This window comes from Malaya genurostris, chromosome 2 (genome assembly GCF_030247185.1).
Source record: "Malaya genurostris strain Urasoe2022 chromosome 2, Malgen_1.1, whole genome shotgun sequence".
In the NCBI taxonomy this organism is placed as follows: domain Eukaryota; kingdom Metazoa; phylum Arthropoda; class Insecta; order Diptera; family Culicidae; genus Malaya; species Malaya genurostris.
The window spans coordinates 307,231,430-307,244,853 of record NC_080571.1 but is presented as its reverse complement, the minus strand read 5'-3'; the positions used below and the strand labels follow the sequence as shown (position 1 = coordinate 307,244,853).

The window sequence follows — 13,424 nt, the reverse complement described above, 5'->3', positions numbered from 1 at the left end:
TGTAAACTGCAAGTACCCGAGCGCATTGATGAAAATGCTAGATACTGGTGAGATCGTTTCATAATATTGCATTTATTTGTTAATAATAATGGTTTCCTGTTCAGCAATTATAGTAACTATTATTATTATTATTATTATTTTTGATTTATCACTCATTGTCAATACAATGATTGAATCATTGAATGGGCGTTTCCGATTTTTTTTTCACAAGGATGCCTACAAATTTATCATGACATTTGGAATCATTTCACTACGCAATAAATGAAAATATGTTATATTATATTGTATTATAGTATTTTACATTATATTATATTATTTTATATTATATTATATTATATTATATTATATTATATTATATTATATTATATTATATACTATAAGCATATTTTATGGTATTATATTATATTGTGTCACAATACATTATATTGTTTTGCATTATATCGGATTATACTACATTTTTTGCCTTTCTCATATAGAAAGGTTATGCAATCACTGTGAAAACCGACTTTTGAACCGAGGCCCGGAGGGCCGAGTGTCATATACCATTCGACTCAGTTCGTCGAGTACGCAAAATGTCTGTGTGTGTATGTGTGTGTGTGTGTATGTGTGTGTGTGTGTGTGTGTGTGTATGTGCGTATGTGTGTATGTAACGTTTTTTTGCACTAACTTTTCTCGGAGATGGCTGAACCGATTTTCACAAACTTAGATTCAAATGAAAGGTCTTGTGGTCCCATACAAAATTCCTGAATATTATTTGGATCCGACTTCCGGTTCGAGAGTTATGGGGTAAAATGTGCAAAAAAAAGAAAATATGTGTTTTGACTTTTCTCATAGATGGCGCGACCGATTTTCACAAACTTCAGTTTAAATGAAAGGTCCTGTGGTCCGATGCGTTATTCCTGAATTTCATGCGGATCCGACTTCCGGATCCGGAAATATAGGGTAAAGTGTGTTAAAAATTGTACACCATCACTGAAAATGGGGAAAAACCTTAAAAATTTTTCTAAATCGACCTCAAATCTTTTCCAATTTGATGGTTTTTATCAGTAGACGGTCAAACAAACCGATTTCGGTTATTCTTTTAAGAATCGAAGAAAATTTTTTTTTTCGCCTTTTTCATATAGAAAGGTTATGCAATCACTGTGAAAACCGACGTTTATACCATTCGACTCAGTTCGTCGAGTACGCAAAATGTCTGTGTGTGTTTGTGTGTGTGTGTGTGTGTGTGTGTGTGTGTGTGTGTGTGTGTGTGTGTATGTAACGTTTTTTGCACTAACTTTATGGGGTAAAATGTGCAAAAAAATGAAAATATGTGTTCTAACTTTTCTCATAGATGGCGCGACCGATTTTCACAAACTTAGGTTCAAATGAAAGTTCCTGTGGTCCCATACGTAATTCCTGAATTTTATCCGGATCCGACTTCCGGATCCGGAAATATAGGGTAAAGTGTGTTAAAAATTTTATACCATCACTGAAAAGAGCGAAAAACCGTAAAAAGTTTTCTAAATCGACCTCAAATCTTTTCCAATTGATAGTTTTTATCAGTAGACGGTCAAACAAATCTATTTCGATTATTCTTTTAAGAATCGAAGAAAAATAATGTTGAAGAATACCACAGTATTATATATGATAGTATGATTGATATGAGAAAGGCATCATTACACCACTAGGTGGATTAAAACAGGTTTTTTATATTAGAATATATTATGTAGTATTATTCTATAATGTTATATATCGTATTGTGTTATACTATATAATAGTATGTTCACACTACGGTATTTAAACGTGATTTAAAATAATCAACAAGAAAAATGATATCAAGATAGCCTTAAAACGCATTTTTAAATCGAGGTGTGAACATCGTATTACATTAACTATATTGTTGTTGCTGTATTATGTTATGAGTTATTAGAGTATTTTACATAATGTTATATTATATTGCAGTTCATCATATTATATTTATTATACTATATTACATTATAATCCGCACTATATACAATACATGATAATCGCATCAGGGTATCATTGAAGTTACAACTGGACCATGAAGTGGAGTGCCAATCGGAGTCAAGGAGGAAAAGTGTTAGTCTTTAGATACTGATGCATTGCTCTCCTACAGTTGTAAAATATTCGACGCGCCCTTCTTCATCGAACCATCTAGTGGAAAGCTAGACAAGTAAAAACAAAATCATTACTCAATCTATTGGATCATACCGTTGGATGGAGATTCTTTGCTCTCCGCGGTTTTTCTCGTAGGTCATGCGGCCGCCCACCTCTTTTTAGCTCCATCACACAGTGGTATGTTGAATTTAGATTGGTAACGAATTTTGAAGTTACTGTCGAGTGGAACCGCATGCAGAGCAAGACTCCAGCTAGGATGGTGGCTACCTACATTCATATATACACGGAACCACCCGCGATCCCACTTCAACCAGAATATTAGTTGATTTTCTGAATTCGATTGGTTCAAATTTGGTACAACTAATCGATTGTTGTTTTAACTAAACTGTCATTTTTGTTTTTCGATTAGCAGAAACGATGGTTGAAACAACTAATTTACCTGTTTGAAAAAAAAAAATGCTGTCAATTAGTGAGGACACATACCTTTCAATTTCAACAAATATTTTAGTTGAAATAACTGGTGTTGTTATTGAAACAAAATTCTGTTAGTTGAAAAATAAATCAGTTTTATTTGTTTGTTTGTTTTGAGATCAGTAAAGATCTAAATTCTAAAAAAAATACTTCTGATTCGATCGGAAATGATTGATGTAGAAAAACGTTTTTAATCAGCAAAAGTGCCCGGAGGGGCGAGTAAATCAGCGAAATTATTAAATTTACCTAAAATGATGCCTTCAAACGGTTGAACTAAAGTTATGCACTGATAATTTTAGTCAATTTATATGAGCTTGGGTGCATCAACCGCTGGGAATTGGAATTTTGCGACGGCAATTCAAACGCGCCATTCAATCGCAGCGCGTTCTGTGCGTTTGAAACCCTTCGCTCCTGTTACTTTTATAAATTAAATTCATGTCAAAAAGCGTTTTATTGCTAATGCATGAACATCATCATCGGTATCAAACAACTGGAAGTAAAACAGTCTGCAGTCCAGTAAATCAATGATCGAATTTGAAGCATAAAATTTTTTCGCATACCTGAAAGATTACGAGATGATCATTCATTAACATTTTCTAATTTGTCACCAAATCTTTTTCATCTCAAACGAGGTTAACTTTATCACAAACCCGCTGTTAGATAAACACTTGTAAAATTCTCAAATCGAATGAACACAATTTCACCAAACGCTTTAACCATCGATGTTGTTTTCATTGACATTTTGAAGCGACGCGAACAAATTTCAACTAAAAAAGTTGTTGATTTTGCATTGCGATTATTGTTTTGCTTTCAACTGTCTCCGGCATTTGACAGCATTCAAAAAAACATATTTTTCAACTACTTGAATATATGCAAATCAAAAACCATTTTGGTTGAATCAAAAAGAAATTAGTTAAATCATCTATCGCAAAAATCAAAAACTGCAATATCGCAATTTTATGATCGAAGGGTTCTCCGTGTACATACATAATTTATTCTTAAACGAATGTTAAGCCTGACTTTGGGGATCGAATATCAGTTTTGAGCAATTTTTCACCAATGTTGGAAGGAAAAATGATTACAGGGTCCGGCACTCGAAGTGTAACCAATTAAAAAGGCCATAAATTCAGTTTGGAAAATTACTTTTACTTAATTCAAAGTACAAAATGTGTAAAAATAAAACAAAATTCAGAATCAATTAACTTTTGCTCGATATGACCACCTTTTGCCTTGACTTGATGATTTGAGAGAGCGAAGGAGTTGCTTCGTTTGGCCGAAAGCGGTCAATTTCCGAACATTGTATTTTCTGACGAGAAAATTTTTCCAATTGAGCATTTCGTAAACTCTCAAAACGATAGGTTTACTTGACCGACCGTTCATACGAGAATTTGAGTCATCGATTGGCCACCAGGAGGCAGCACCCGCAACAGATAATGGTTTGGGCCGCTGTAACCGCAGATGGGCGCTCTCCAATCGTTTTCATCGATCCTGGCGTCAAGCTGTATGCGACATATTATCGGGAAAGTATTCTGGAGGTTGCTTTGAAGTCGTGGGCAGACAAACATCTCGGTGGCAGACCATGGACGTTTCAGCAGGACTCGGCACCGTCTCACAAAGCTCGAGTGAACCAAGAATGACTGAAAAGCAACGTTCCGAACTTCATCACGTCCAAACAATGGCTCTCGAATTTACCAGTTGTGAATCCAATGGATTATTCTCTTTGGGCCATTTTGGAGAGCAAAGTCCGAACTAAAAGATACACCAGTCTCGAGGCGCTGAAAAAAGTTATTGTCCGCGAGTGGACCAAAATACCTGCAAGTCACATCCGGCCAAACGAAGCAACTCCTTCGCTCTCTCAGGGCATCAAGTCAAGGCAAAAGGTGGTCATATCGAGCAAAAGTGAATTGATTCTGAATTTTGTATTATTTTTACACATTTTGTACTTTGAATTAAGTAAAAGTAATTTTCCAAACTGAATTTATGGCCTTTTTAATTGGTTACACTTCGAGTGCCGGACCCTGTACATTTTAGGAATGCAAAATTTATTTCTCTAATAAAAAAGTTAGCTACAGTGCTTCAAAGCATTTGTGTTAGATCACGCTACACAAATGAAACAAAATTAACTATAAAGTAAGCTGAAACTGAAATAATGAAAAACAATTTTCAGAAAAACGGAAGAGTTTTAGACTAATGTCGTTTTCGCTTGAGAAAACTGAAACTAAGCCAGGGTAGTTTCATCAAACAAACACTATTCACGAAACTGTGTTGATTTCGCACTTAGCAACGGGGGTTTGAACAAACCTGATATAAAAGCCAGGTTCGAAACTGGCTAGTTATTTCCAGCATTCCTAGAATCTAAGACTGAAACCGGAGGCTGGAGACCGGTATAGCTTGAGAAGTTTATGAAAAAAATTCTAGGAAATTTTTGCTCTTTACGTAATCATTTAGGAAAAAATACCCTAAAAATCAAACTTGATAAAATTCAGAAATTTTGTGTGCTATTTTCAGATCTTTCATTCGAATCTAGGGTTGTCGGATCAATCATCTCTGAGAAAGGTTTATGAACATGTTTTTTTTTTGCACATTTCATCCTGCAATTCCGGACCCGAAAGAGGTGTCAAATTCAAAAGCGACCAAGTGATGAGTAGCGAATTCTTTTAAATTGGATAATAAAAATCTCTAGTTGGCAGATCATGATAATCGATGACCAAATCAGTTATACCGGTTAGAGATTGCCGGGTAAGCAATTTCTCAAACCCGAGCCCGATCGGAAATAAAACACTTCTATCCGTACCCGACCCGAATCCGAAAATGATTTTTCTTCCAAACTCGAATTCGACCTGTACTCGATAACAAATAAAAATCTTTACCCGTACCCGACCTGAACCAGAAAAAGTTCGAATGCCCGAAAAACTCAACCAAATTTTTGAGCCTGAACTCTACCCGAACCCGTTCAAGTTAAAAAAAAATCGTCCCAAACTCCCAAACATTTTTTCTGTAGAGCCCAAACTCGTGCCCATCGGGTTGGGTTTCGGGTACAAATACCCGAAATCCGACCATCTTCAATACCGGTATCCGGTTTTCGGTGCCGGCTATACCAGAAATAGTGATCAAACACTTTTTAATGGAATGAAGTTCGATTTCCAAGATGGCTAAATCGATATTGATAGGCTTAGAATCAAATGAAATCGATTACGATCTTATAGAAGACATTTAAATTTCAATCGTCTAAAGCTACACTGGTATCCAGATTTCAGTTCCGGAAATAGTGATACTACCTCCAAAATGGAACTCATTTCGCTTTTTTTCAGAGACGGCAAACTCGGTTTTCATGAGCTCACATTAAAGTAAATGAACTTACAGTCCCGTACAAAATTTCATCATGAATTTTACCATTCTGTAATTATAGTAATTACAGTTTGTAGTTCAAATTAGTTGATGATAAAACGAACCAAATTTCATTACAGTGGTCCCAAGTTCGGGTTCCGGAAGGTATTGGGAATACTGGTCAAAATATTAGAAATGGAACTCTTACAGTATCCCTTGAAAAAGATCATAAACAGTGGTCGAAACGTCGGGCAGTATATAACAGCCGTTCTTATTAAATATACCCTGTACGGTCAATTTATCAGTTCCTTAACTTTTTAGTAGGTGGATTGAAGTAGGGTTTATTTCAAATTTTGACAAGATGTTTGAAACGATGAACTGATCCTGGTGAATTATTGTTTGATACCGATAGAGATTATGCGGTTCGAATCCTCATTTTTTCAAGGATCTTTTGAGTTGAAAATTTTCTTGATTAACCCTAGATAGTGAACCGGAAGCATTTGAATGCTTTCTTGTTCTCAGTCGTTCTTTAGAAGGTCCCAGATCGTTTTTTTCGTACAGTGATACAGTATTATTCATCAGCTAGACAAATATTCTAACTCACACCTTTGTAAGGGTATGGACCGTCATCACCATCAGGGACAAGAATCATATATCATTCGATTCAGTTCGTCGAGATCGCAAAATCTTTGCTTGTATATATAACCAAAATATGAATTTTTCTCCGAGATATCCGACCGAAGTTTTCACGAACTTAGTTTTCAAATCAAAGCACTTTTTAAAACTTAAAAATTTTATTTTTTTTTGGATCCACCTTTCGAATTCGAAATTATCGAGTGATGAGTGAAAAGAATTCAATTTCAAGAGAATCCTTTTAAGAATGATAAAAGCACACAACTTCCAGAAAATTGTTCGAAAGGCTTGAAAATTTCATAGAACATTTTTGAAATGTATTCACTTCGGATATAGCTAAAGCTAGTATCCGTACTATATTCCACAGTAATGTACCGTTTTTTCTATCCAAATACTGGGTACTGTTTTTTACCCTCAAATGTGCTATATTTAAATTTGTATTGTATTTTTCCATTGAAATGTATTGTATAAATACAGAATTTTCTTTAACACATCGAATTTCGATTTGTCGCATTACAAAACGTCAGAAAGAACAGTGATAACACGTAGCGAATATAAATACATCAACAAAGCCTTGCTATTAAGGGAGAGTGTTCGGTTACCGGCACCCTTTTATTTCAAGCTCATAACGCCTGACTTAGTGCACATTTTGCGGACATCTATATATCAATGGAAAGCTAAACTCCCTAGCTAAAAACTGATTAAAGAACTAAGTTCATCCATTTGATTGAAAAAAAAATTATTGTCAATTTAGTAAAGAGATAAATTTTGGCAATTTCAAAAAAAGTTGTTCGGTTACCGGCACCCTAAGAAATTTTGAAAAAATATTAGTAAAGAATGCAATTATTCCGGAATTTATTCTTTTCGGAGGCGTTTTGGACAAAAGTCTTCATTGTCTGATTTTGACTTCGCCTCGGCTCTCTTGGCCGATGATTTGGATGGTGGCGCCTTTGGTGTTGATTTGGCCGGTCTTCCACGTTTTTTTCTTAGCCGGAGCATCATCTGGAGCTAGATGTTAGGCCCAAACTTTGGCTTGCTTTGTCTCGATAGCAGCCTGCACATCACTGACAATTTTTCACGATTTGTCGAAAAAAATGGGCTGCCAGTAACCGAAATCGGTAGACATTTTGAAAATGACAAAACAAATCTGCGAAAAATTTTTATAGCATCCGGTATAAAATCACGAAATATATCGATTTCACCTCATAAATATTCAATCCACCCACCTTTCCGATTTATACTCTTCAATTTATGATACCATAAAAAAAGTCAGAAAAAACATTTGTGTTGATTTTCACGCAATTAAAATTGTTTTAAACGCAGCAAAAAGAACAAGCGTCTGTTTGCTTCGGCACAAAAAATCGTGCTGCTATTACACACACATGACATTTGCGGGAATGACGATATCTGCTTTCTGTCAAAAGTTACGGTGGGGTGCCGGCAACCGAACATCTTCCCCTACATTCAAATTCAAATTCTTTTGTGGAATTTGACTTTCTGTTTCAACAGATTTCGCAGCCGATTCATAGTGTACAGAACCATTGTATGGCTGGTGCTATGATCCTACTGACACTAAGAATCCTTCCAGTTCGGAGCTCGAACATACAACAACTGGCTAGTAAGACCAGCGTGCTATGCAATGAACCGCCAACCCGGGATAATATAAAACCATGTAAACAAAAAATAGATTTGTTTCTTTCTCTTCTTTTTATCGTGTTTTTCTTTCAATATTTACTCCTGTTCAGAACGCGTAGCAACAATCATCATCAAAAATATCCGTTTCTCGAAACGAAAATAAGTTTCGTGCAAAAAATATTTGATGAGAAATTCGTCAATTTCTAATTTGTTTTAACTGAAAAATGCCTTAAATAGGGAAATAAAAAAAGCTATTGAGATTATGAAAACAAATCATCTGATGATTATTTGTTTTTGTTCTTTATTGAATATTGTCAGGAAAAATGCGTTCTGCTAAAAGTACTGTTTTTTTTTTCAAAGTCGATGTACCACATTTTCTTGATTTTTACGCAAAATGCACTGTTTTTCGTCAAAAACAAAAACAATGTACGAGTGTTACACACACTTTAAGAACCCTGTGATTTTGCATCTGCACATAAATGAATGGAGCGTCGAAGCTCACGCAAAATTTACGTGGAAGAACATGTAATATTGTGTCTAAAACTCCATGCATGAAATTCATTGAAATAAAAATAAAAAGAGTACTGAGAGAGCAACCGTCGCGACTTGAGCTTGAGCTTGAGCGACCACCCCTGGTTGCTACTTCGTTACTGATCGGGATTAGCTGAAATTGTCCAGGGAGTTTCTAGATGATCCGACCTGGGACTGGTAAATCATCCTTCAATGTACATCTTCTGGTGATCCCAGAATTCTTTGATCAGTACCGGCGCCGGCCAGGCCCGAACGTAGATCGTCTAAGGAATGGGAAGGGATGTTAGTCCAACACTTGTTGTTACTAGAGGACGTATATACTACTGCGCACTCCACAAGTGTCACGAGAGAAGGATATTTGTTAGTAAAAATTTCAGTATCGGTATTATTCGCGCGCGACTCAGTATGTTCTGGTTTCAAGATGCTCGGATGCACCACTAAACTCACTGACTTCCCGAGTGAACGTTTCAACAATATCCTATATTGAAGTCCCGGGAAGTCTTGATTCAAGGCTCTTATTCGAGGAAACTGAAGAAATATTTGCAATATTATCGCGTAAAGAATAAAAACTTCTCATTTTTTTACAAATGAAATTACGTGATACAAAATAAACGAAAGAATAGGATTTAAACAAAATAGTTGATTAATTGCATTGACATATTCTAAACAGTTGTTATAAAATCATTTTAAATCACCAACTAAAGGTCAGCAGATTTCACGCGCGTCTTGCTTCTTTATTATTTCCGCTTTATTATTTTAATTATTCATTAAAATTATTAATGAATTGGTTGATCTGGGCAGCCGGCTACCGAGAAAAATATAAATTTATTGTTTGAAATATTAATATCAAGTACACTAAGGTCTTTTTTATGCGACTTTTTAGGCAAATTTTCAGAATTATGCGGTTTTACCTTTTTTTATATATATAAAAAAATAGGTATAGAATTCGCTCAAACTTTCGAAAAATTTTCCGAGGCTCGGAGGGCCGAATGTCATATACCAATCGATTCAGCTCGACGAACTGAGCAAATGTCTGTGTGTGTGTGTGTGTGTGTGTGTGTGTGTGTGTGTGTGTGTGTGTGTGTGTGTGTGTGTGTGTGTGTGTGTGTGTGTGTGTTGTCAACTAAGAGGTCGAGATCTCAGAGATGGCTGGACCGATTTTGATCAAACTAGTCGCAAATGAAAGGTCTCCCCGTCACCCAGAACGCTATTGAATGGTTTTGAGATCGGATGTTTACTTTTTGAGTTATACGAAGTTTTATGTCAAAATTTTCAGTTTTTTGACAGTATCTGTCACATTTGACCTTGAAAACAGAATATGTTTCCAGACTTAGATTTCGCTCGGTAATACCTATCCAACAAGCCATAGATTGTTAAAATCCGTCCATTTTTAACGGAGATATCGATATTTTTGTGTAAGCCTTATTCCAGTAGAAGGAATTTTGAGCGCTGTATGAAAAAGCAATGCTTGGGAGCAACATGAAACACGATTTTTTATACTGTTACATATAATTGTTTCTAAGTACCAAAAAGACTGTGTACAGCATCCTTTTGTATTTGCCTCGGACCAATTTTAGCACGGTTCATTTTTGGCAACATAATCTTTCGAATATGGCATATGTAAACCAGATGATACCAGCATTATCGAGTTGGAAGTAATTCCATAATTATATTGATTTAAACTACTTACAGCAATAAATGCTGGAAGAACATGACTTCCATATACCATACGACTCAGTTCGTCGAGATCAGCAAATGCGTGTGTGACAAATAATTTCACTCAATTTTCTCGGAGATGGTTAAACCGTTTTCTACAATCTCAGATATGAAAAGTCGTATACTCCCAAACAAGGTTCCTGAATTACGTTTGGATCCGACTTCTGATTGCGGAACCACAGGATGATATGTGAAACGAAATTAAAATAATGGAATTAATTTTTCTCGTAGATGGCTGAACCGATCTAAGATCCAATTGACTAGAGAAACCATACTTCGCTTTACTTGGAATTTACTAAGAGTTATAAAACAAGTTACTAAGATAACAACTTGTTTTATCTTTCCAATATGGTTCCTGATTTCGGGAAAAAAAATCTGATAACTGAATTTTCTAGTGCAGTAATTTTAGTGTGAACTCATAATTGAATTTTAAGACCAAGCCTCAACCAAAGTGGATGTTTCTGTGTACCAACTTTACATTGTTAGTAGAATCGTTTTTAATAAAACAATCGCCGGTTAAGTGGAATGCACTAACGTTGTCTTTTCCACCGACGATGAAGTTTCTCGGTGAAAAGTTCAGTTACCCGGCGCAGTTCAACATTCCGGTGTTTTTCCCTTGAGAGTACCTGTGAGATAATCTAAATAAAGCAGGAAAGTGCCGGGTGCCGGGTACTGGTAGCAAAGAATGTCACTTCCCCAGCCGAGTGAGCTGCCGTTGTCAAGTTGTGAAAGCAAACGACGAAAGCTTATAATGATAGATAAACCCAATTTACTAAATAAACTCACCTTTGGAGCAGCTCGTCTGGTAAAGCCCTCTTTGATCAAGGCTGCATTCACAATCCGACGGGCATCGTTTGAGGGCCTGACCAGTGGAGAACGGCAAACTGGCCACGGTCAGCAGCAAGACCAGCATGGCCAAGGTCGACGTGCTTCGTGCATTCCTGCCTCTACCGACGGTTGGATGTCCTCCCATCTCGGATGGATTCATTTTACTGGAACGATAAGGAAGTGATATAGTTTAAGAAAACATTGCTTGAATGGCTGGTGTTGGTTTTGGTATGAGCAGCGGAGTGTTCCAAAATATGCCTTCTGATGCCGGGAAAATCTTTGCAGAATATGTTAAGTTCAGCTTCGATATCATCCATTGGCCAGGTAATTGTCTAACTTCCAAAGTTTATAGTCAAAGCTGTGTCTTAATTTATCTCCTTTAATCAACTGAATTCCATTTATCTATTTGTGGTATTTTGATTGAAATCAATTCATCGCAAATGCTTTCTAATTGATGGGTCATTCATAAGAAGCAATCAATTTCCATCAGGAAGCTCAAAAGTGATTTCCATTAGAATCATTCAAAAGCTGCATTTGCAAATAACTGAACACTTAAACTACTTGTTGCTGTTCCAATGTTACTTAAGGTTTTGTTTCGTCTGTTATTTGGCGCAACACGTTTTCTTCTCCATATCATGAAATGTGTACAGAAATTTATAATAAAATTTTCAGTAGTATGAGATTCGAAATCGATGTTTTCTTAACTGTTTGGTATGAACAACAGAATATTATTCTCAACATTTGCTACTTAGCCATTGTAACAGATCGGCTGAAAAGTTCGTATCGTTTCTATGAGAGGGCGCCACTAGAATTAAATCCATACCATTTTCAGTTAGTACCAACCTTCAAAAGATACGTGTATAAATTTGACAGCTGATTGTCTGATTATTAGTTTGTGAGATATTGCATTTTGAGTGAAGCTACTTTTGTTATTGTGAAAAAAATGGAAAAAAAGGAATTTCGTGTGTTGATGAAACACTACTTTTTGATGAAAAAAAGTGCCGCCGATACCAAAAAAATGGCTTGATAAGTGTTATCCAGACTCTGCACCGGGTGAAGCAACAATTCGTAAGTGGTTTGCTAAATTTCGTACTGGTCATATGAGCACCGAAGACGATGAACGCAGTGGACGTCCAAAAGAGGCTGTTACCGATGAAAACGTGAAAAAAATCCACAAAATGATTTTCAATGACCGTAAAGTGAAGTTGATCGAAATTGCTGACACCCTAAAAATATCAAAGGAACGTGTTGGACATATTATTCACGAATATTTGGATATGAGAAAGCTTTGTGCAAAATGGGTGCCGCGTGAGCTCACAATCGATCAAAAACAACAACGAATTGATGATTCTGAGCAGTGTTTGGAGCTGTTATATCGAAATAAAACCGATTTTTTTCGTCGATATATAACAATGGACGAAACATGGCTCCATAACTTCACTCCGGAGTCCAATCGACAGTCAGCTGAGTGGACTGCACGCGATGAACCGAACCCAAAGCGTGGAGAGACTCAACAATCGGCCGATAAGGTTATGGCGTCTGAATTTTGGGATTCGCATGGTATAATTTTCATCGACTACCTTAAAAAGGGAAAAACCATCAACAGTGACTATTATATAGCGTTATTAGAGCGTTTGAAGGACGAAATTTCAAAAAAACAGCCTCATTTGAAGAAGAAAAAAGTTTTGTTCCATCAAGACAATGCACCGTGTCACAAGTCGATGAAAACCATGCTGAAATTGAACGAATTGGGCTTCGAATTGCTCTCTCATCCACCGTATTCTCCAGATTTGGCACCCAGTGACTTTTTCCTGTTCTCAGACCTCAAGAGAATGCTCGCTGGTAAAAAATTTAGAAGCAATGAAGAGGTAATCGCTGAAACTGAGGCCGATTTTGAGGCAAAGGACAAATCGTACTACAAAAATGGTGTCGAAAAGTCGGAAGATCGCTATAATCGCTGTATCGCCTCTGATGCAATTATGTTGAATAATAAAAACGAATTTTGGCAAAAAAATGTGTGTTTCTATTAAACGATACGAACTTTTCAGCCGGACTGTTAGACTAGCTGGCGCACCTTCTTGCGAACGTTCCTCATTAAATTCCGTACAGACATCTTGGCGACAAATTTTGACACTTTTTTCCAATCTTTTTCGAACTGTTGA

At 36.3% G+C, this 13,424-nt stretch overlaps 1 protein-coding gene across 7 annotated transcripts in view; it reads right to left on the bottom strand.

Annotated features, from left to right (window-relative positions):
- LOC131431005 (insulin-like growth factor-binding protein complex acid labile subunit) overlaps window positions 1–13,424 on the bottom strand; it is a 770,466-nt gene that overhangs the window by 55,186 nt on the left and 701,856 nt on the right. For all 7 annotated transcript variants that reach the window (XM_058596356.1, XM_058596358.1, XM_058596357.1 and 4 more), the window contains one exon: window positions 11,221–11,426. In XM_058596356.1, the coding sequence (XP_058452339.1) occupies window positions 11,221–11,422 (202 nt within the window). In that variant the 5' untranslated portion in view covers window positions 11,423–11,426. The remainder of the gene's footprint in view (window positions 1–11,220; window positions 11,427–13,424) is intronic.